Raw genomic sequence first — 24,795 nt, 5'->3', positions numbered from 1 at the left:
AGTGCAAGAACGCCATTGTTCGCATTCCGTATACATCACCGCTATCCTCTAGCTGACAAGTCTCGAGTCTGGTTCATTTGTATCGCTTCAAACGCGTGGCAGCACGTTAGAAAGGCATTTGCGCATTTAGAAAGGCACGTTAGAAAGGCATTTCGTCTTCTTCATTAATAATTACGAGAGACAAAAGGAAACGGAGCTACGCGTGAGATGCGAGAAATGAATTTAACTGTCCCCGCGAGCAGTCGCACCCACCGACACAATCTTGGACGTTACGACCCTCGTGGTGCGTTTGGAAATTTAGCTAATTTGCAGCCGACCGATTGAAATATATTCCGGCGTTTTTACGGAACTAGGCTATTTAAACAACCGAGAGAAAATTATTCCGAATAATATCCAGTCTGAGCGATAAAGCGTTTTATCTAACGGAGTGAAAAGTTATATTTCCTGTATATACGAATGGAAGCTCTTTCCCTCCCTCTACCCCCTCCTCTCTTTCTCGAGCACAGCGTAAAAAGGAATATACGAGAGAGAGAGAGAGAGAGAGAGAGAGAGAGAGAGAGAGAGAGAGAACAGAAGCGCGTAACAAAACGCAGATGGGGATGAACGAGTCTGCCGGCGGATAATTGAAGCGATCTCATTGTTCCTCATAATTCGGGTCACCGGAATTACCGCGGCAGTTCGGCATACGTAGTGTTTTATTATGCAAAGTGCCGGCAGTTGTAGGGATAACGAGCGATAAGCTTAAGACGAGGTCGGAAATCGACCTAGCACCTCGCTACTATCGCGATATTGGACCCTCTTCTTCACGTCTTAGCCGTGAAAGATTATGGAGCGAACACGGGAAGAAGAGGAGGAGGAGAGGGAGGAGGAGGGGGTGGAGGAGGAGGAGGAGGAGGAGGAGGAAAAGGAGACTGGAGGGTGCTACGGGGTCTCTGGATGGGTCGGTCGAGAATGTCCCACACGGGTTTTAAGGAGGCGTTAAAAGCTCCCGTTTCATGGCTCAGTTCTCTCTCGCGAAGCTTTCGTTCCAAGTTCCTCAACTTAATTAACTGTTGATCGATACCGCGACTCAGTGCGTAATTACCGCTAATTACTACTGCAGGCTGACACGGAAAATTTAATGAAAGTCGGACTAGGGGAGCTTAATGGATTAACGTCACCGATCGCGATTGTCTCGATCGTCTAGCTGGCGACCCGCCGTTCGATAGCGCCGAGTATATATACTCGTATAGCGCAAGAGAGATCGGATAAAAAAATATAATAGAAACGGAATCGCTAATGAGATATCGATCCACGAGGACGCTTTGACACCTGACGACCCGACGTGTCCCTCGCTCGATTACATGGATAATCTATTAGTCTATATATTAATCTCATACGTCACTAGAGAATATTTGATGTAAACATTAAACGAATACGCTGCGTAAGTCAAATTGCTTTTACTTCGTTTTCCCTGATTTGTTAATCTATAAATAATTATTAAATAAATAATGAAATAATTATAAAATATATAAATATATATAAATAATTATAAAATAAAAATTAAATAATATTCGACAATTAACGCGCGCGCGGAAAACCATTTCCAATGCCAAACATTTCGAAGTGATTATCCTATAAGAAGGAGATGATTCGTGTATATGATTAATATTCAATAAATTTCCCGATGAAACCTTTTTTACGGTATCTCATTTGATCACTGAGACTGACAAAATAAACACGAATGTGAAATGACAAATACAAAGTTGCTCGAATTCTCACGTATTGGTTATATGACGCAGGTGTCTGCCTTCGTAAAACGGTAAAAGTCAAACGGACTGACAGGATTGACTCTTCCTCTTCATTCGGCGGGACGAGCGAGCGAACGAGCGGGTTGCAGGAAATCTTTACGCGAAAGAGTGATACTTCGCTTTAAATAACAGAGGAGACTGACATTCCCACTCCGACTATAAATTTCTTCGCGACAGGGACCATTCGTTTTTCTTCGCGAGCCTTCTTTCCGACGCCTTTCAGGGAACGACGGGAAATTGCGCCCGGTTGTTTACATTGCGGGCAAAGTCGCTTTCCTCCGCCGACGGTGTGCGGGTGAGACCGCAGGCGAAAGAGCCCGGTGCTCAAAGACGTGCGCACTCGCTGCGACGGCGATCGCCGACGGCCGAGACGTCACCAGTCTACGAGAAATTATTGAGATTTCTGTAGACGCGACGTCGGCGGGGATAGCGCCAACGGTAAAAAGATGCCTTCGATTTAACGTGGCCCGATGAAACACATTCGTTCTTCTCGAGCGGCACGAACGGGCAAACATTTGGCGAGCCCTTTTGAGCGAAACTCGTTTCCGCGACCGAATTCCCGAGTCTCATTCCGCTAAGAACTCTCTTTCGCTCGAAGTGACATTTTTTGTTAGATTATGCGAGGTGGCGGCGGGAGGGCGTTTTCTTTTATTGCAGCCGGAGCTACGTCGCACCGTAGGGCGTATGTTTTGAACGTTTGACATCTCACGTCACGTACGAAAACATGCTGCACATTTTACACACAGCGGACCGTTATGACGTTTACGCGGCACCACGAAAGCGCGGATATGTATTTTTCCGCGATTTGCTTTCGATAATAATATTCTGCTTACTAATTAAATTTTTATATTCGTAACATAGGGGTGTTTAAAATACGTTTCTATTAACGTTATTTATTAACGCTATTAACGTTATCTATTAACGCTACCGACAGTTTATTAATTTGTCGTGATAATCTAATGTACTAATTTATTGTAAATGATGATCATTAGTGTCTCGTGCTTCATATCGGGTCTGTACATCATTAACAGCTCGTCCAAAGAAAAGATGAACATCGTTTGTAGTAATTTTCTACGAGCTCATAATGAGTAACCGGATTCTCTAACTTGCAAAATGAAACTGGCAACTTTCATTCGAAGCACAAGCCGAATTCGCCAGTAAGCCCGAGCTCTTTCAAAAGCAACTTTTCGCGGAAACTCAAAGAACACTGGCTATAACATCAAAAATTTGTTGTTTCCAGCTACTTTTAAAAGCGCGGCAGAAATCTCCCGTTTTCAAAAGTCACTTTATTCAATTGTTCGATCTTTCTCTTCTTAATACATCTAATAATAAAGTGTAACGGTGAGACATAATAAGTGATACTGAACTATTATTTCAGACCGTACAAATTTTTTCTTGTAGCTTCTGACGTAGCAATTAAACTTAATGTTTCGATCGCATTGAAATATTTCAATTAATATATTTTCCCAGATATAGATAGATGTTTTAAAGATGTGTATGATACGAGGCGATGATGATCATTGTTTAAAATGTATTTTTGGATACGAAGAGGATTTTTAAATTTAATTTCATTCGTATTGCAAAAATTACCGGAATTATTATATGCGAGATTTACGAGGAAACACAATTTCCCAAATATTATGTCAAAGGACAGCGCAGGATATTAGGAATAATGCTAGCACGCGCGCGACGTACCAACGATGCATCGCCTGCAGCACGTTCGAGGAATTACCAGACGAATTATCCTTCGAGCATACGTTCGACTCCCTTCAAAACGGAATAAACAGGAACAGCGTAATAACGAAACTTTATTAACGCAAATACGGCTGAAATTAAGCGAATATAAGCTTTCCCTTTTGCAAACATGCTCGCCACGCTTGAATCCACATGCCGCAAATCCACGCGCTTCACGATAGGAAAAGACTTGTATATAAACCACGTTTCAAATATAATTTCAGCAAACATGTAGTGTATCAAACGTTTGTACTGGACACTCCAAATTTAGCCAGCTTAAAAGGCTGAATGAAAATTTAGTCGGTATGTATATACGAACGTGCCTCGATAAATTTGGAATCAATTACTCTTTAATCGAAAAATCAAATTATAAACTGACTGCGACGCTGCACCTGATATCGACGATTAACGCATTTTGACGAGGTAAATTTTACTCGAACTGATCGGACGAGATTATAATGATATAATGACGAGATTATAATTATAATGATGTGCTGGTCAAAATTATGACGACTATAGGACGGCAATCTACTTTGAATTCATCTTAAATCCTACGGCTGCAATATTCCATCTTGTATTCCGTAACTGAATAATAATACTACGTATATTCAAATCATTTACACCTTTCCCTTCCCTCCACCTCATTCTACTTACTTTCGCTTTTCATTCTGTATGTATATTTACACATACAAGTCCCTTGTTCAAAAAACTAGCATGAATATATATATATATATATGGCCGAAGCTTTCTTTTGTGTTTGATATGCTTATCTACTTTGTTGTATTTGCATTTCGACTTAGCTACCCTGTTGCGAGCGAGTCGTTATAATTGACGTCCGTTACCCCACGGTAATTGGCTGCTCGCAATATTGCTACGCAGATAGTGACTGAAAGGGAGCGCGGCATACAGACGTTGGCAGCTGCGTCTGGGGGATTATTCTCTGTACGCTAATGCGAACGTATGAGTCTCAGTTTACTATTCAATCAGAAACTGCTCGCAAAGCCTATCTCGGACTTTATGCTCCGAGCACCTCTGGTCATTAGAGTGTATTCTGCGAAAATGTAAAGCGCTTATGGACGAATACCGTGAAAATCTATCGGTATATTCCACTACGATTGACTTCAACATAATAAGAGCTTCTCTTAATATCGCTACAATAATTTCCCAACCACACCGTAAAAATAGATCATAAAGATTAATATAGGCGATTTTACATTATTAAAATATTTGGCAGAGCATGTGTTTCATAAAGGGAAATTGTATATTTTATGCAGCAAATTTTAATGTATTTAATAAAACGAACTGCGATTAATGCAGGACCTGATTTATTAAACGATTTAATTGTGAATATCAAAGTGATGAAAGCTTTCTCTCACGAAGGGAGATATAGTTTTGGGAAATAATTGTTCTATGACTGATATCGTTGATGAACGTATTCGCGTCGCGATTATGAACATGATGGTGCTTAATAATTGATTCAGCGATAAAGAGTGTTTGAATTTAGCACATAATTCATCTCTCTCTCTAGATAATCGCTCTAAATAATTATAATAATCTAATTAATAATATATTTATATTAGATATTATTTTTTCACATTTTTTCTAAGTTCTCGGTATTGTCTAAGTTTTACTTTATAATTTTTTTATATGTATAAAAAATTTCTATCACAATCTCATCAAGATTTTTGATTTATTAAATGCTCGAAATAGTTAAAATTAGAAACGTATGAAACAGGTTTTCTTCAGATGAATTTTACAGTTTTTAATCCCATGTTTTTTTTAACTTAAATATTATATTATGCTTGAAATAATACTCGAAAGTTAAAAGATATTTTCTCGCGCACTAGTATTTTTCTCAAGACTAAGAACACGATGCGACAAATTTACGAGTGACATATGTATCCGAAAATTGATTGCTTTCGTGACCCCAGCGACCCTTGATTTCAGAGTGCTCATTTCTCTCGCGTCATACCTCGTTTACACCGTCGATGCTCTTCTTAAGGAAGACCGATCCTTTGGAATAAAATTTCGTTATGAGCGCGCCTTCTGCGAATCTCGATTTGTCTTGATTACGATGTCGGGCATTGTAACGACAACCCGAGATAGCGGGCACACATTTCTGAATTAATATCCGAAGAAGAAAATTTTGGCAACTTAATTCCCTTTGTTTCGAAACTATAGCACTTGAATAATGTGAAATCTTTTCGCAACGCTTAATTATGAATATAAGGAGAAATCTGCTAGAACACTAAATTATTCAGGCCAGACCTGCGCGATGCGAAAGAATATACTCTCTGTACGTTAATTAAAATAAAAATTTTACACTAAAACACCTGACGAAGAGAAATTTGTTCTATATGTTTCTAATTTCAATCATTTCGAGCTGGTTACTATACTTTTGTAAAATATTAATGTTAATTTCCATCGTATATTAAGAACGAATGAATTCATTTATTTTTATTTTATTCCCTATATATTTCAAGTTTTATTTCAAGGCTATAGGAAAAAATATTCCGTTTTTTTAAGTGCTATAGAGAAATTATGAATTTCTCTCCAGATTTAAAGCTTGTACCGATATTTCAATTAATTTGTTGAGATTTTCGCCAATGATCCGCGACAAAATCAAAGATTCATAGATATTATGAAGTGGATATATAAAGAAAATGAAAAACGAAGTAAACCATTTTTTATATTTCACTCACCATATACTCGAGCGAGATGGTTCTGTTTTTCGGCTATCAAAGTCATCGTTCAAGTTCTCCATATTAATCACGTCTCGGATAAAAATATGAAAAGTTCATCGAGATGGAATATTCCAACGGTGACGGTACCACCACCCCGCGACAAATCGGTCACCATGGTCCTGCGTAACAAAAATTTATTTGACAAGTATTAGCGATGCACTGTGGGATCGTGCGGATAAAATTCTAAATATAGAATGTCGAGTATATATCCGAAAGTGGAACGTAACTTATGACGAGAATTTACATGAAAAATCTGGCTGCTTAACCTATCGTCTGACATGGCCATGAATCTTTCGGCAGCAGCCTATTTACACGGTACAGACAGAATTCTTTCAGGCAAAAGATTTCTACGGCCATCCATCATACGTTCGCGTTTACTTTAAATATCTTTAATGTATTTTACGGTTTTCCAAATATATCAATTTTACCATGCTTATTTGCACGTATTTCCACGATCGTCATAAATAACACCTTTCTCTTCCGAGAAATAAATAGTCGAATAGAATCTGAAGTTTACTCATAGAAAACATACTATTAAAGGATCACAGTCGACCGCGACTAACACTATGTCGATGGTTACACGTTGTCGATTACATTTTCATTTTTCATACACTCATATCGAGCAAATTGTGTTGGGAATAATTTTCCGAAATGATTACCCACTGAAATTAAACTACGACTTCGAGGTTGTATCAAACTATGTATAAAGTTATATAAACGTACTAACGTTTCCGATATATTTTCACGATGCATGTCAATATTTTGAATGCATGAAATTTTGTTGAAATTCATCAAAAACGAACGCATTGAAATAATTTCTTTTCATAACTCGCAGTTCTCTCTTCCTCTCTCTTTCTCGCTCTGAGGAAGGTGTACCACTGGATAATAATTTTTATATAGATACACGCCACAAAATATAACATAGAAATATAATATAACATAAATACATGAAGGACAAATTATTACTAACGCACTAACCGCGCGCAAACATACTCTGCCGACGCTATTACTTACTTTAAAATACGTCAGCGCACATGGAGAGCTTACGAGACGGTTCCCTCATTTGGGCTGGCCTCCACGGAGAGCAGATTATAAAGGATTATTTTCCAACGTTAAATGAATTCACCGGCGCTGAGTGCCACGGTAAAATCTGCTAATGGATGCTGCAAACCACCGTGTACGCGATAGATGTAAAATGTATTATCTGTCAATCACGAAAGAATTGCAAATGCTCCTCCTGCCGTCCGATGCAGCGTCCCACGATAATTTAATTAAGTTGCACCATCTGTGCTCTATTAAATTGTATTCGTGTCTTTGTATACGCAAAAATGCGACTGTAACGCTGATAATACCGAATGACACGTGCCATTTTGCGCATTCTGTTTTCAAGTCCTAGCGATCCGTGCGAATGAACATGTTATTCCACAATTAACAAACTAATCATTAGACCTGAATCGGATATATCGTGAGAAGTCTGCCGCTCGTTCGTTTAACGTATCGGAGAGATTGTAGAATATTTCCAAATCCAAGCGACATTGCAAATACTTAAAGATCAAAAAAAAATACAAGACGCGTATGAAATAATTTAATAATAATTTCAAAAGCCTCGCGCGTATAATAAAATGCTCACCTGTCTATTCAACATTTCTCATTCAGATATCGACGCGAAACGCGCGCTTCCTGGCCCCCTCGTTCGACTCAGCCTCGTCCTCCTCGTTCCCATCCGAGTGCTGCCGCATTTTCAGATTTTCCATCTGCCGTCACGCGCATTACGCGGCTCCTGCGAAAAATACCTCGCCGCAAGTCGCGACGGTTTATGCGGGATTAGCGCGTGCGGCATGGAGTTCCTCCTGTTCTGCGGAATAATTCGGAAAAAGTCCCGCTGACGAGCCCGCGCGGGATTTATTCCGGCGACAGTCGCGGACCGCAAGAGGGAATGCGTTATCAGCGTAGGATGGCGCCGGGAAGAGCGAGCGACGCGGCGGGAAGAAAAAAGTTGACCCGATGCAGTCGGACTCGCGGCGTAAAATACTAACGAGCGCGGCGGAGTCCCGTTCGCGCTCGCGCTCGCGTTCGCGTTCAAGTTCGCGTGCACATGCACCACACACGCACACGCTGCAGGCGAATGTACCTGGTTCACTAACTGAGCAGAGTTGCACGGAGAATCCGGGTTAACTAACATCGGATTAGCGACTCGCTACCTCTTTCTGGATTACAATATTACGTATAAGATAGGCAGCGAAGGAAAAGTAGGTAAACCGGAAATCACGCGAAACGACGTCGATACACCGAAGCCTCGAATGTAATCCGGCTCGAGAATAAACCAGCCGAGGCGAGAAAAACAGGAATTGCGTAATGTTCCCGTAATGTATGAAACGCGGCGGTCACAAATCGCGCTAGGTGTTTCAAATATTAAATAATCGAGCATTTATCACGCTCAGCACAACTAATAATGATTTCTTTGTAATTAATGAACATTGATCAATCGCGGTCTATCGTCGTTCGTCAGAGATATTTCACTCCCACAGCTGATAAAGTATATATCTCCGTCTTTATCCTGCGCGGCTTAGAAGATCTAAATAAAAATGCGTTCTTACAATGCATTCACTTTGGTCGATTTATCCGGCGTGATCGTCAAGAGCGAACCGTGTAAATTCGCCTCAAGGCATCGCGGGAATAATTAACGGCCGCTTCGGCCACCAAAGGGAATCGGCGAGCGCACGGGGCTACAGTATTCGAGCCTGCGCAAGAAACGCGCAGTGCGCCGCCGCCGCCGCCGCCGCCGCCGCCGCCGCCGACCCGTCGACGAACAATTGAATTATCAGGCGGTTGCGAGCGCAACGAGGGCCATTTTTCCGCTTCGTTTTTCCGAGGCCCGAGGGCTCGCGAAAGTTTCAGTACACGAGTACAACCCTTCTTCCGCTCTACGTCCCCGCCCCTGTTGCCGGTCGATCCGACCGCGCTGAGCGCGGCAATGCGAATCACGGTTGCACCGAAAAGCCGGAAAACACGGCTTCATTAATCTAACAAGATTGATACGCGGAACATATCTCCCGGCCGGCGTGGCATAATGGCCGCCAGGGCTGGCTGATAGCGTGTGCAACAGCAGCATATCCCAATTTTTGAACGGGACGCGTATAGTATGATTATGCGTGGTGCACATTTCAAGGCTCGTAGAATTTATTCGAGTGACACGACAGAGAGAGAGAGAGAGAGAGAGAGAGAGAGAGAGAGAGAGAGAGAGAGAGAGAGAGAGATACACGGAACGATCCTCGGGTCTAACGTTCCTACCCGGAGTCGCGACTATCGCAAATGATAAACCGGGAATTATTCGAGCGTCCGAATGTCTTCTGTAACACATCCCTCCAAATAAACAATATCGCCGATCATGGAAACCTAAATCTAGGAGATATGTTACTCAACCAAAATCGAAATAGATGCGTGATTACACAGCTTGCACGATGCGGAAGAGGTATTATTTATCACCTATTATTATCATCACAATTCACAGTTTTGCGTTTTTCAGATTGCGCGGTATATAAAGCCGGGCCCTAATGAGCATGTTACTTCGAGAACTCAAAAACCTCTCAGTCGGCCCACGAATGTAGTTCTATGTGTAAAATGATAATGGCCGGAAAACTTTCAGCCACGCTAATGCGATAATGAATTAAATTACGAGGATGGGTTGAGGCACCATGTCTACCGTGCTAGGTAATTACTTGCTTTTTCTACCATATTGTATTTCACGTTGCGCATACCGTTGTATGGCGAGATTTTATGTGTACGACGTATGAAAATCCGACGTTCACTGGCGCACGCTCCCGCTCGCCTGCTCGTTCGCCCCGGAATCTCTCTCTCTCTCTCTCTCTCTCTCTCTCTCTCTCTCTCTCTTCCTCGCTCCCGCTCAGCTGCACATCGGACATCAGCGTGTATTTGTATCCAAGCAGCGCAACGCGACGCGTCAATGCTCTCTGGTAAATGTAAGCTGGTGCTTGTGATCGGCCTTCAATTACATTATTCTCGTGTAATTAGCATCCCTTGTGATGGGATAACGTCAATATTACGGGTCGGTACCTCCGTCAATATTAAACAAGTTGCCCGCCATTGATGTTGCCCGGAATTAATTAAAAATACGCGAAAAGAATCTTTCGTTTTTAATTAAAACTTGCTACATTGCCGGTTGTAATAACACGCGTACACCGACTATGCGTTTGACCGACTATGCAGCTCTGATATCGCATTATTTCAACTAACATTAATAGCACAAACTATGGCGCTTTATGTCTGTGTTACTTTGCGACATAATGCCGATATGTGCCGATAATGCCGAAGTAGGACAGGACGTACGAATCATCTTAACCTATATTTGCTTCACTGCGGAATAGCAAAGTCGTGATTAGAGAGGCAGAGTCCGAAACGAGCGGTCGGTCGCAATTGTTGAAATCAATAATTGATTTGCTCACTGACTGAGTTTAGCGGTTATACCGCCATTTTGTTGTCGTTTGTTGAGTTATTCGTTTATCGTTGGAATAAATTTCATATTTCTCACGACTTATCGAATGCATAGACATTCATTTATCGCCAGCTCATAATAAGATACAAGTCAAACGAATAACCCCCGATTTAGTATGGCTAAACGGGATTTTATTTACTAAAAATAGTGAAAAACGACAATCATATCATTCGCTCACCTTCCGTGCTCCGCAGCTCGCAAAAGAAAGAGAAAGTGCACGATGCGATCGATATGGCGTCGTTTCAGATTAGCCTTGTGTGATTGGTCAAGTCGATATTGATTGTGATTGGTCCCGTAGTCGATCGTGATTGGTCGTTACGCGACGTTACACATTAATGGACTTCTTTCGCTGCACTTTCTATACACTTTTCACTCCCTGCTCTTTACTGCAGTGACTCTACATCTTTCCCTTCTTCCTTGACGATGCTCATCTTGTTCATTTGGAATGCAGCTGTTACTTGAGAATGGAGGGAGAAAGAGATAAAGAATTAGGTAAGCTCTGATCTCAGTACGACGTTTTGCGAACATGCGATATCGTAATTGATGGAGTGAGAAACGGACTGACAAACGACCGGAGGTCGAAAGTAACAAAAACTGAGTCATTCATGTACCGATTTGCCCTTAGCATCGTTCGTCCTTCCCCCCTTCCCACTTCCCACGAGTCTGGTATTGCAATTCTCGCGTATCGTACTTAGGCATTTCACGATCTTACAGGACATTCGCCCATTCTCGTTCGTTGCACGGCACAAGTTGACCGGAGAAATGCGGCGGAGCATGATACACGACGATCGTTCGACATTTCGTCGACGGTCTCGTCAGTGAGACGCCGTGCGATGTTACGACGCAGCGGCTTGCAATCATGGCCGCCCGATTCAAATTTTTCGTGCGTTTGGCATTACGTAGATGGTAAGTCGTTGAAACATATGACTCACGAAATCATATTTTGCGGCTACGTGAGTAATTTTATCGCTCGTCATTTTTCTGAGTGTCCGGTTTGAATGTAACAGATATATGATGACAGCAAAGAGGACAAATCTACGATTTTAACAGATACAACATTCCGAAGAATCGAAATTGAGAGAGCGAGGACCTGTAGGACCGAACAAGCAGACGATCAGACGACGCTAATATGCGACGGTAATAAAAATTGCTCATAAAAAATTGAATGTTTATTAAAGGATCATAGAGACTGTGCATACCTTCTATGTTGCATTATATTATATTATCGAAAAATGCTCTTTTTGACGAAAAGAATGCTCTTGACGAAAGTCGTATTAAAACAACTAACTTACGCGAGTCCGCATGGTAGGCAGAACTTTTAAACTTTTTCAAGCGGGGATGAAATGAGAAATCGAAAGAAATAAGCTGGGAACACGATTCGCTCGATTCTCGTTGTTCGGCTCGCGACTCGACTTTTTTGGATTGAAACAATAGATTTTGAGTAGCGCTATTTCCGCTATATTCCACGACGAATCCTATCTCGTATCGAATCCGAAAGGGTTTACCTCTCCTAGTATATCGGAAGGGTTTACCCTCGGTTCGTGGCGCACCGAAATTGACTCGTTCCAAAGGATTAAACGTGCACCCCGTTATGCCTAGAAACCGTACGTATTCCATCCAGAGAAATTCGCGGCTTCTCTCGTCGTCGAACGGATTCGTTGGCCCCGAAGTAAGCGGCCAACAACCAACATATATGTATATATATATATATATATATATGTGGATACTTATACACAGTGTGTCTTTCAGTCGCATTTCCCAGAAAGTCTCGTGTGAAAGTTCTTTTGCTTCAAATATACGAACAATAACATACGCGAGACAGATATTAAAATACAATATTGAGAGGCTTTCGATGCGGCGAGTCACCGATGTTGCAATATAGTTGCGAACATGAACCGTAAATGTGATTCACAGGTACATATATCTAATATATTGCTGGCACAAATCCATGCGCGTTTAATATCACAAGCTGTTAACTAAATGTAACTATTAACCATTTCCGCGATCAAGCAACGATCGTGTTGTTCGGCCGGTCGTTTAGTACATGAGATCTCGTTTCTGCTTTCCATCTCGCTCATTCATCAACCACGAAAAGAGCTTTGCGTGCGCTGTTTCGGTCGCGTGCCGTTCCGGGAATCGCGGTCTCGTCGTACAGACGGTAAAAGACTTTCGCGGTAAAATATACAGAATTGTTTATGAGTAGAGGCTTTTTATTGCGCCGTTCAGGGACCATTATGAGGGAAATGTCCCTCTTGCGATGATACTGCGACGTTACTTTAATGAAGACTTTCTTGCTCTTAGGATTTAGTCTCCTAATCCGTAAATTTAACACGTTTGACCGAAATGTTTGGCCGAAATAAATGCAAGAATCGTATTTGCGTACGTTATTATTGTCTCATTCGTTGGAAGTGATCTTCATTATACACGAGTTTTACTTGGTTGCACATCGCATTATAAAGTTATAAATGGTGCGCATAAATAATTCTATTATGTTATTACCATTACCATTATAATTCTTATTATTATTATTACCATTGTTAGTATTATTATTGTGCGTCGATGTTATATGTATCATGTAGTATCGTGAGTTACACGAGTCATTAATAATTTATATCAATTCAACCGTGTGCAAACGCTGCGTCGTTTTAAAATTAAAATTTAATCATAATTCAGTTTAGAAATGTTTAATACGTTTGTAATACACAGTCACACTGACATAATGAATAATTTACACGCACCACAATTTCTGCATGCGTGGTGATCATTGATTGACAAAAATTCGGTATAAATAAATCTCAGATCAAGATACCAGTCACGCATATACGTAGCTTTGTCGAGCGACTGAGCGAAGCAAACGAGCGTTTGAGATGACAAATTTTCGAGATCGCCCTCGTTACGGCTAACGACTTTTTGCGCAAAGATACGCTCAGGCACAATGAAACGACGAGGTTACAGCCGAAGGAAACAAGCAGAAACTACAAAAACGAAGGAAAGAGAGAAAGAGAACGTGAAAGTGGGAGTAGGAGAGGAGCAGGCGACCATTAAAATCTGTTTGCTTAGGACGACGGAACAGCTGGAGACAAGCTTTCGATTTATTCTGACATCTTGCCAAATCTGCTAGGATATTACAAACGCTCGGATTATTCCCCACGGCCATCCGATGATCCTCTTACAGTTTCGACTTCATTAGGCTGCGATCACGCGCGGTGGTAGGCACCGATTAAATATAGACGCGACGCGGGGGCGTGCGCACGTTGTAAGCCGCTTACGGTCGCGGCTACACGTGCATTTTAATGTAACACCATCGTCGGTCGGCGTGTCATTAACGATTGTAAAGTAATCGGTTCGCGCGCGCGCGAGCGAGTTCGCAATCGCCGTGGCGCAACGAACGTGTTTCGTTGTGTGAAAGAGCGCATCGACCGATGTTGATGATGCGGGCACACAGATACAAACACATACACACACATACACACGTCTATCGTGGCGACGCGAATTACGGATATACAAAATATTCCATAAACGTAATTCTAAATTAATTGCGCTGGCAGGTTTAAACCTGCCAAACACATCATTTTTCATTGATTCGATTCGTTGAAAGCCAGACTCATGAAAAACGTTTGGATAAACATCATGTGCATATTATTTTGTGGTTTTTATGCGGAAGTATAAAGAATTTTCTCTTGCGTTTATGTGCGGTTAAACAAGAAAATTCGCAATTTTATATCGATTTGTTATTATATTTTTTTAGTTTCGGGAAAATCACATAATTTGAAAATTCCCGATTTTATTTTAAAATCGTATTTCTGTTTTCCGTTATTTTATTATTCGCGTAACACACACATCTGCGGTTTCTTTTATTTAGATGACACACATTGTTGTTTTCGGTATTGTTTCCTTTAATAGAGATAATTACGATTTTCAACTAACTGCATATCTGCATAACTGTTGGCACGGGAACTTTTAATGAAAGTTTTTAGAAATTTGCAATTGAATAAATTTATAGTCGAGGTTTGCACAAAGAAATTTTACCTTGTGGAAACCATCGCACGACAAAGGTTTTGCAAATACACCTGAACTTTCTGTATGAATATCCTCACGTATATCCTCACGTTCTGTAATCATCGGCACTTTTTTCGCTTGGATACATTATGTACCTATCTGTTTAAGCGAGAAACTTCTTTACCACATATTGCACTACGTGCTGCCAGCTTGCGTTCGGGAATTCCAGTCACCGATAGTCTTAAACGCATATACCGCTGTTTACACGGAAAACGTATAAAATGATAGAACGCGAATATACACTCCCAAGTGTAAGTTATGCAATATAACACACAATGCATATGTAAAGGTGAATACGGTTGCTCAATGTTTATCGAAAAGGCAATCGCATATCTTCGAAGAAATGTCATTCCTGATTTTCATGACAACCGTATTTGCAGACTTAAAGCATAACATCTTCGATTATTTCGAGGCGCAATAACGAGCTGCGAATACCTTCCGCGAATCTTGGGAGAAAGCGTCGATGGTAAAACAAAAAAGAAAAAAGTAAGGAGGAGCGGGATAAGAATTTCTCTCGGCGAGAGAAACACGAAGGTGTCGTCTCTAGCGACTGCACCGTAGCGACACTCGAGAGCTTCCTTCGAGACGGGAAGATGTCTCGAGAGTCTTACCAAACTCCGACAAATATTTGTAGAGCTTTTGTGCACACGTGCGCTACGCTTATTATTGTTGCCAGCGCCGGAACGAGAGATCCACACCACACACCTTAAATCTTGATATTAATCCAACTCTTTCACCTCGCGTTATCTCTATATGACGCCTTCGCGTAAAGTTTCTCCCGTCATTTCTCTCGCGCCGACTTCCGCACTTTAAGGGAGAAATTTACACGTTTGTTCGCTGAAGGACTTTGTTCTTACGGCTGATTAAAAATAATTACAGAAAAGGAAACAATTATAAGACGAAGTATCGTCTTATTATTCGTTGGTTGCGTTACTTGCGTCGCAAGAGTCTCGCTATACGACGGAATCCGAATTCTAATTTATGTCAGTCGAAACGAGCGGAGAAAGAGTAAGAGAGAAGTGTACTTGTTCTCGAGGACATTCCGACGAATATTTTAAACAATTTCCTCTGTGTTCCCGCATTTCTGTCCTCGAGTAGATCGTCAAACAGTCGACAAGTAATTGCGCAAGCAGCACCGTCGTCGCTCGGTCGTCCGGTAATAGATAGTAAACCGTCGCTTGCAAGTAGTCTTTCGGCATACTTCGAATTCGTCTACTCAAGAGATCAAATAATAGCCATTTGTATTTTATTCGTGCTTTCACTTTTTGCTTTTTTTCTGTCTCCGCCCGTGCCTTCATTGCGAAACGTTAGCTGGGAAATGTACAGTTCTCCTCTTCTTTCCGGTCTTTTTTACCTTCGTTTATGCCTTCGAAGAATTGACCGATATTATCTTTGTTATTATTTTTGTGCTATATAATTTCGCAATTATTTTATTCGAATGAAAGCTTCAAATTTGTTTTTCCAAGGTATATATCAACAGTGAGGAATGACAGTGCGGGAAAAATTTCGCGATAAAAGTTGTAATCTAGTAAACGAAGCTGGAATTCAATCGGAACACGTTACTCAAACGTAAAACGAGATTCGTCCGGAACGATGTTCTTGAAACGTAGTTCAGTTGCGTATGACAAGCCGACAATTAATATCACGAACGTACACACGAGAAGTTGCTAAATTACCGGGGGAAATTCGTACCTTTGTCACCGAACACCTCGTTCCGTTTAACGTACGCACGTATATGCGCTCGCGAGCCCGAATATCGCGCGGGTGTTGGAAGACTCATCCGCCGAATCGGTGCTGGGGATTGTGAAGTTGTAAATTGGAATGAAATTGCAGTCGCTAATGCGCCGATTTAAATGTAAACGCACGGAAATGGAGACGTTATAGTCGTTCGCAATAGCGAATCGAATGGCGATCCTACCTTTTTATGACTTTCGCGGTCGAAAGAAATATCTCACGTTGATGTTGACATATACTTTTAAACAGTTACGTCGATATCCGGAGAATGATCACATCTTTGGTATAATATATATACTATCTGAGTTGAATACTTCTGGCTAATAAAAACAAGAACTAATAAAATTCTGCGCAAATATTTATTTGACAGATAAAAATTGAGGTAGTTCTTATTAAGTATATGTAATTTATAGATATAACGCGTGCTATTTTTCTGAATAGTAACGGTCAATTAATAAATGGAACATTTAAATTCATTACTTTCAAAATTTAAAAATCTTGGATAATTTTAGACAGTATAGTAGGAACGAAAGAAACGTTTGTACAATTGTGTCAATCGTTCTTTTTTATTAGACGTAACATATTTACAATTAAAAAAAAAAGGAAAAATCTACATATATATTCTCTCTTACTTTGAATTATTTTTAAATCGTTTGTACCGTTAATTTGAGATTGACGATTCCTGGGCGATACAACAACGCGAGGCTATTATGCAAATCAGCAGAAGCTCGCTGTGCTTCTCCGAGCGTGCAATAAGTGCTATTATAATGGGTTTTGCGATAAGCGCTCGATAAAGTAACTGTTTATACCGAACAGTAGCCTTACAACTGATAAGTCGTGCGTGAGTTAATCGACCAACGTTCCCCGACTTCGCATTGACATAATTGATATTTTTGAAATGCGGTCACAATCGCGACGAGAAAAATTTCCACACTCTCTCAGATTGCATTCGGAATAATCGTCTTTGTTTTTCATTCCAATTTACAATAGTGGGCAGCTAACAACTTTTATCAGAACATTTATAGACGAATAGTCACTAGAAAAAAGCAAACGAAAGAAAAAAGAATATTACAACGTTGCTTTTCAAGACAAGAGACTAGTTCGATACAATTTGGCGATGTGATGCTTAAGATTTGTTACGTGTCGCAGTGAAGTGGGAAGCTATAGAAATCAATTCTATAGAAATTCTGAGCAGCTTCGGCGAACTGCTTTGATCGGGTTAGACCCGCTGTGTAACATCTCGACTTCGCGGTAATAACGGGAGTACGATTTAACTTGGTTAAAGTGCAATTACTCAGCGGTTAACCCGAACTACTCCCTCATCCCTGTTTACTGTGTACTCAAGAAATCAGTAGCTGAGTTTAGTCACCGTGCTCAGAAATCGTGCGCGACGGTTTGTACGTGCATTAATTAATTGACTTCCCTGACTACGAAGCGTTTCCACCGAAATTATAAGACGGCAGCAGTGGCGGACTGCGATGGCGAGAAAACACGTTGACGGAAACACGATCAAAATCCTCGCAGTTTAATTTACATTAATTACAAATTTAATGTGTATATTAATTATATACTGTGCCTATATCGCAAAGTGTATAGTAATATAAGACGCACTGTGAATACTAAAATGATCCAACAAATTATTATTACGTAAATATTAATAATTTTAATCGATATTGCTGACATGATTGCAAACTGATTTCCGATGATACGATTTTTGCAAGAGCATTAAGACACTTTACATTTCTGGGACTTTTCAGGGACAGGTCTGATATAGTCTCGACGTTTCTTGTTCGAATAAAAATGGAATCGGGTCAAATGCGAGAAGGTAACCACGTCGCGAAATTAGTACTACGTCGTTGACACTTCAACGCTCGCACAAGTTAGGGCTTCAGGAAGTTAGTACGATGTGCCGGGTGTACGGAATGCGCTCATCTTTATTAATATAAGGGTGAACCAACGAGTAAGAAGTGTGTAGAGGGGATAAGAGGAGGGAAAGAGACAGATAGTTTTAAGTTAGTCTACTGTAGTAGCTTAGCCAATATTTACGTTTCATTTTGTTGAAGCTCCGTGTCCACTGGTCGTTTTCATTCGTGGTTTGATGAAAATGCGCGGCAACGTTACAACGTCACGGTTGACCATACTGCGTATGATTACCTCTGTTTGGCCAGTGTCATTCTCTAAATCTGCCTTCCGCGTTTACCAAATTAAATCTTTCCATGTACTATTTTTGCTATGTATCATTTAAATAGACTCGTTCGAGTCATAGGCGACTGACAATAACAATCGTGATGTTAACATCAATATTTTTCATCGATTTTTTACATTTTCACAAAATGCAAACTTTTATTTTCGTATAAATTTGTTATACTGTCGATTTGTTATTCTGCAACACTGACATCATATCTCGTGTAATAAAATTTTATGAAGCTCGTTCTTCAAGTTTGGTTTGCTGTATACACAACAGACTTCTCAATATTCGAAAGTATACTTTCCGTTGCTTGCGCTTAGCAGCGAGATATTGTTCGCTGGACGATATCAGCTCGCGCATCGTAGTTCAAGATGCGCTCAAGTTCTTTTCCCAATTAGTGCGTTTATATTAAATTACCTGATGGGCGTGGAGATAATAGTCCGTACTGTAATGAGATTGTCCTGTCGAACGCTCGCCAGTTATATCTCGCGGCAGATAAGACTACAATCCCTAACAATAAGACGGTTTGATGAGTTAGAACTCGTAGAGAAGATGCTGCATATTCGAACGATCTCATTGCGGAATAATGGAGAGCAACGACCGACGAGTTGGAGTCGAAATTATTGGGAATTTGAGAAGATAGATCGAACGAGATATATCGCGTTAAATTTATACTCTACGAAAGAATGAATGAAAAATGAGGGCAATTTAATTATAACAAGTAGGTTATACAGAGCATATACTTTATTATTTTGGTAAATAAGTTTCATTCGGATTGTATAAAATAATTTCGTAATTTTTATATTATTTTATAATTCTGATTATTTTCGTTTATTTTTACTATTGGAAATTTTTAAAAAATTGATGAATTATAAAAGCTGGAAAAGTTAAAACAGCTTTATATTTATAGATATTTGTTTCATCTATTGAAATTCAAAATTTTCATTCAATAAGATATCAAGATTATGTAAATATTTGAAGAATGCTATGCTAAGTTGAAAGTGGAACTTCAAAATAATATTATTAAACATTTAAATTATAATATTTGCGAAAATTACACTCGAACCAAAAAATTCTTTTCTCGCTCTTTACTAACTTGGAATATTATATTTTTGTTCCAGCTCTAATATATCTTGCGACCACATCACGAAAGTCGCTGTAGTTCCAGTGGACGCAGATGCTGTACCGGAGGATCCGGTTCAGGCTTATGAGACTCGGCCTAAAGGTAGAGTTATAAATTTTCTGTGTATATATTTAACCCTTTACGATTTGATACTAAAATATAGTTAGATGACTTGGTTCAAAGAGTTAATCTACTTTTACCGATATTTCTTCGTTAAATCGAATTCGTATATTTAACTGCAAATCGTTTCAGTAAGTGGAAAATAAAAGATTATAGATGTTGGCTTTATAAATTGTAGGATATGGCAGGATATCGTTGAAATCAATGCGAATTGCTTGTAGATTTTTGCATGTGAATCTTTGCATGTTTTCGCATACATATGTTCGTGTTGTTGTATATAAAATATACCGCTCGAAATAATTAAAAGATTGCTTTATCAAATGTCTGTGTCACATAGTAAATATGAGAAGATACAGAAAAAAAATATCTTCATTTTTAATACATATAATACACATACAACATATTTTTAGTAAAAATAATTTATATATAAATTTAGTTTTTTCTCAACTGTTTTGTTTTCATTTTTAAGCCGTGGAATTCTACAACATTCAATTCATTCAGTATAATCTCTTAATTATTTCGAGTAATATAATGCGCATAAAAATTGCACCTCCATACGCTGAGCTCGAGGTTATCTCGCTTGCATAGATTTGGTTTTCGTGATTGTTGCTCGTGATTATCAATTCACACGCGTTTTTTGCACCACGATTATATTTTCTAAGTAAAAATCTAGTAAAATTTAATTCACCAAAATATCACATACTCTAGCTTTGGTAATTACGAAACTATCACGTGTGAGAATTTCACGCAATTTTAGACTACTTTGTTCACGTTTTATTGATTATTTTTGCGATCGGTTTTTCATTAGTGATTTTGTACAAATGTTTCCGCTTTGCAATTACTTTGGAAATTTTGATTGATATTTCTTATTATTCCATATTATTAATTTTTTACATACAATTCTTTCTCGCATTACACGCGTTACATTATCACAAATTCATGGAGAATTGTAACATTCAAATTGACTTTTTACACATGTCCCACACATGTCCCATTCATGATTGTGTTTATGAAATACCAAAATTTATTATGCTTCGATAAATATCCATTGAACAAGTTTATAAATTGTTATTCTGATTTTTCGTTATATGATCGAGTTTGTTTTGTTTTGGTACGAACAAAAAGAATTCTTATTAGTATCGTCGAAATATTCATCGAAATATATATACACACACACATATATATATATAGTGATATATATATATATATATATCGTATATATATTACGTGTATATATTACGTGTGTGTATATATATATATATATATATCACTACTTCTATATATAACCTCTATATATATATATATATCACTACTTCTATATATAACCTCTATATATATATATCACTACCTCTAAATATAAATATTATGGGCGTATATATGGGCGTCGCAAGTGAAATGCAATCAACACGGAACGACGCAAGAGATAAGCAATAGGATGCAGGAGGAATCGGAACTTTCGTCAATGGACCTAGCTGGGTGTTGTCGGTGGATGAGAACGCGCAATGGTGAGCTTTCAATCCAACTCTCATGAAGAGCTTGATACTTTTGAACGTAGTGCATGCTGCAAATTCGCATTGGTTTCTAAGTTTAAAGCAGTTACACACAGCATTACCTTTTACGATTGCAAATATTCATATGATTTAATATTTTATGTCTGTAAAAGAAATTATGAAAAATTAATTAAAGAGCGTTACGAATATCAACGGCAAAGCGCCGTAATTGATATACTAGGGAAAAGACCGTTGCCAACGCAAAATCAGAAATGATGAAGCTACCTCGACCGAGATGGTCAGCCAGGCAGGCTGATAACCAAGAATTTTGGACGGTCTGAATTCGTAATTCTGTAAAGGTAACCGTAACCGCCCGTATTTAGGAAGCGACGCGAGCAGAGTTGGATTAAATTATGAGCGGGGACCCGCTGCAGCTACGATTTACGATGACCGAGTTGTTTGGCGAATGCGTAATGCGTTCGCCTGGTGATTCAATGCTCGCCGAACCGTTTGTGCATTAACGTGCGTGCATGCGGCTACGCAGCGTCGACGACGCAATGATTTTCGTCCTCAACGCGACACGTCCGCGCGCGCACGCGCGATCGTCAAATTGTAAATCTCCCTTCGACGTTCCAATTTGGTAGACTTCCGTTTCATAAAACGAACGACGGAAAGTGCGAACGGCGCACAAAAACGGCAATGTAACGTCCGAACTATTTTCTCTCTCTCTCTCTCTCTCTCTCTCTCTCTCTCTCTCTCTTTCTCTCTCTTTCTCTCACCCAAATGTTCTCGTCTCGGAATCTATTAAATCCGTATATCGGTGTGCCTGAAAATTAATTCGCATCACTTACATCACGCGACTGTCGTCATCTTGCCTGTTAACTCTCCGGACAAGAGATTTCTTAACAAATTTAATATTAATATTCTAGTAAAAATATAACGAGAGAATTAATTGTCCGGGATGGATTGCGGAGACGTTTAATCTCGAATACCGAGCTAGCTTTACGTAGCGAAAGTTTAATTGAACATTGTTGAAGAATTCGTGGTTAAAAAAGATACGATTCTATTTTGGCATATTAGCGACTACCTTCCATCGGATACTTTTACTCGGCCGCGCGTCAGGCGCGACATTGATATGAAATGAAGTAAACATGAAATTGTTGCTGTTGCGTAGAAATGCCATAAGTCAGACGTTACGAATAAATATCACCGCTTGATAGGTGCAATAGGATGCAGTGAATTACTGTTTAGCGTAGCAGACGCAAGGACAGTCTATAAGAGAAAATAGTGCTATTCGTTGTTGCAGAAATAGAGCTTTTACTATCGGCCGTGCACCAGTAAAGAAGCTCTGGGTATTTCACCGTTACTGCCTATGAAAACCTAATCCATGACGATAAAGCGCCGTCGCGCAATATGTTACTGTCACAGTGTCCAAGCTTCGATACCTATATTACAGTTGCATTTCTCGTACCGCGTGACAGTGAACGAGTGATATAAATGGCAACGTTGGAAACTAATTTCTAGACCGTGCAATTGCGCGCAATTCCATAATTTTACTGCGTACACCTATATTAATGACGCACGGGTACTTTCGTTCGTCATACATCGCTGCACTCTGAGCTGCACTCGATATAAAGTTAGTTACTTTATTCCAGTTGACACAATCATGATAATAATCATGATAATAATTCGTACAAGTGCATTAACCCCGGACGCAAAAAACTGTCTGTGTCTCATTACGTTACGTCACACGTCACAAGTTATCACGTTAAAAAATAACCAGCAAACTAATTATTTTAAACTCAACCTCGTTCTCGTTCGAAGAATCCATCTTGTCATCAAGTTGCTAATAGATCAGGAAAACGCGCTCTCTGCAGATAATACTAAAATTCAAAATTTCACCAATTCAAAATTTCATTAATTTCGAATTTCATTAATTTTTACTACCGATGCGTCAATTGGCAAATGAACAGATCACTTTCGCGCCGAGTAATTGCTTTTCCTTCGCTGCAAAATCGCTGCAAAATGCCGATCATGACAACGTCAATGTTGATGAGCGTCGAGCGACGTTGATGCAACCGTTTGTGTCATCATCTTCAATTTATGATAAGAATCGAGAATACCATTGCGATCGATAGTATTGTTTCGTACATTCGACCAGCGGGTCGAGTTCAGGACGCGCGTAACGTCGATGTACAAACTGCGAGGAACGGCCAGTCCTCGTGATCATCGGCCAGAGCATTGTTGTAAGTGGCGAAGACGCTGGGCGCGGGGAAACGAGCAAGGAAAGGCATTGTGGGCCGCGATTTATTTCCGCCTTTGTCTCTAACCAGCTCCCGAGGGACTGCGCCGAGCGATACCGGGAAATGAGAGGATTGTTTGTGCCATTGGCTCAAGGTGGTCGACTTCTCCTCGGGACTTACGTACTGTATACGTGTGTTCGCGCGTACGCGCACCACCGTCTCGAGGGGGTGGCGTCGTCTCGCCCGCCCTTCACCGTCGAAAGTAGTGGCGGATATATTTAGGCCACCGGGAGCTCCCGCTATCCTCCCGATACCGAGTCTACACGAGAATCCCGGTGCGCATCGCCTTCGTCGGCGAAGAAACCCATGCGCGCCCGGGATTACTCGGCAAGCTGGGAGATCGTGTCACCGCGGGCGAGAAGCGGTCGGTCGAATGCTCCTCGGGATCGGAACTCGCAGCGAAATCCGTAAAGTCGGCGTTTCCCTGCCGCTACGATTGGATGCAAATGCGCGAACGTGTTCGAGATTACGCCCGATCCGTGTTAGGAGACAAGTACATTCTTTGCTGCCGGAAAGCACGCGAACGATTCGGCTCTGTGTTGTACGGGGAATGCGGTGGCTGAGAAAACAAAAAATGATCGACCCTACGATCTCTTTGCTCTTTAACACGTCGCCCGATCTACCGGTCCTGGAATTCACTATTCGCCTATTTACCGTCGCGCGTAACAGTTACTCGGTGCTCAATAACTCGAAAACTTTGGCAGGAGGGGAGGGGCAGAAGACATATTCCATAACTCAGGATATAAATCACATTGTGGAGATTCATGATCCGCGGCGTGTTCAAGCGCGCCAATAACATCGCTCCGCTATTATAGCGTGGCAATTACAGAACTTACGCACCACCCTAATATATTGCGGGGTGCGACTTAAGAATTCGGGGCGTCGCACGCTCGCGAACGCGCACTCCCGCATCCCCGACATACAACCCGTTCGAGGCAAAACTATCTGCGCGGTCCACGGCGAAACTCCCACTCCCGTCCAAGCCTCTCACGCCGGA

At 40.5% G+C, this 24,795-nt stretch overlaps 1 protein-coding gene across 1 annotated transcript; it reads left to right on the top strand.

Moving 5' to 3' along the window:
- Positions 1 to 11,222: 11,222 nt before the first annotated feature.
- LOC112588463 (uncharacterized) lies at positions 11,223 to 19,976 on the top strand. Its single transcript, XM_025298606.1, has 4 exons — positions 11,223 to 11,273; positions 11,496 to 11,687; positions 11,832 to 11,918; positions 19,884 to 19,976. The coding sequence occupies exons 1-4, from the start codon at positions 11,246 to 11,248 to the stop codon at positions 19,922 to 19,924; spliced, it is 348 nt and encodes a 115-aa protein (XP_025154391.1). The 5' UTR covers positions 11,223 to 11,245; the 3' UTR covers positions 19,925 to 19,976.
- Positions 19,977 to 24,795: the final 4,819 nt, after the last annotated feature.

The sequence above is a fragment of the Harpegnathos saltator genome, unplaced genomic scaffold (genome assembly GCF_003227715.2).
Source record: "Harpegnathos saltator strain DR-91 unplaced genomic scaffold, Hsal_v8.6 scaffold225, whole genome shotgun sequence".
Lineage (NCBI taxonomy): Eukaryota > Metazoa > Arthropoda > Insecta > Hymenoptera > Formicidae > Harpegnathos > Harpegnathos saltator.
This window is presented reverse-complemented; position numbering and strand designations above follow the sequence as displayed.

What these genes read in the sequence shown, in the direction of transcription:
- LOC112588463 (XM_025298606.1), top strand. Translation starts at nt 11,246, where the DNA reads ATGGAGGGAGAAAGAGATAAAGAATTAG. An exon ending in AGAAAGAGATAAAGAATTAG is followed by an intron (nt 11,274 to 11,495) that starts GTAAGCTCTGAT and finishes ACGATCTTACAG; the next exon opens with GACATTCGCCCATTCTCGTT. An exon ending in CGTTTGGCATTACGTAGATG is followed by an intron (nt 11,688 to 11,831) that starts GTAAGTCGTTGA and finishes CGATTTTAACAG; the next exon opens with ATACAACATTCCGAAGAATC.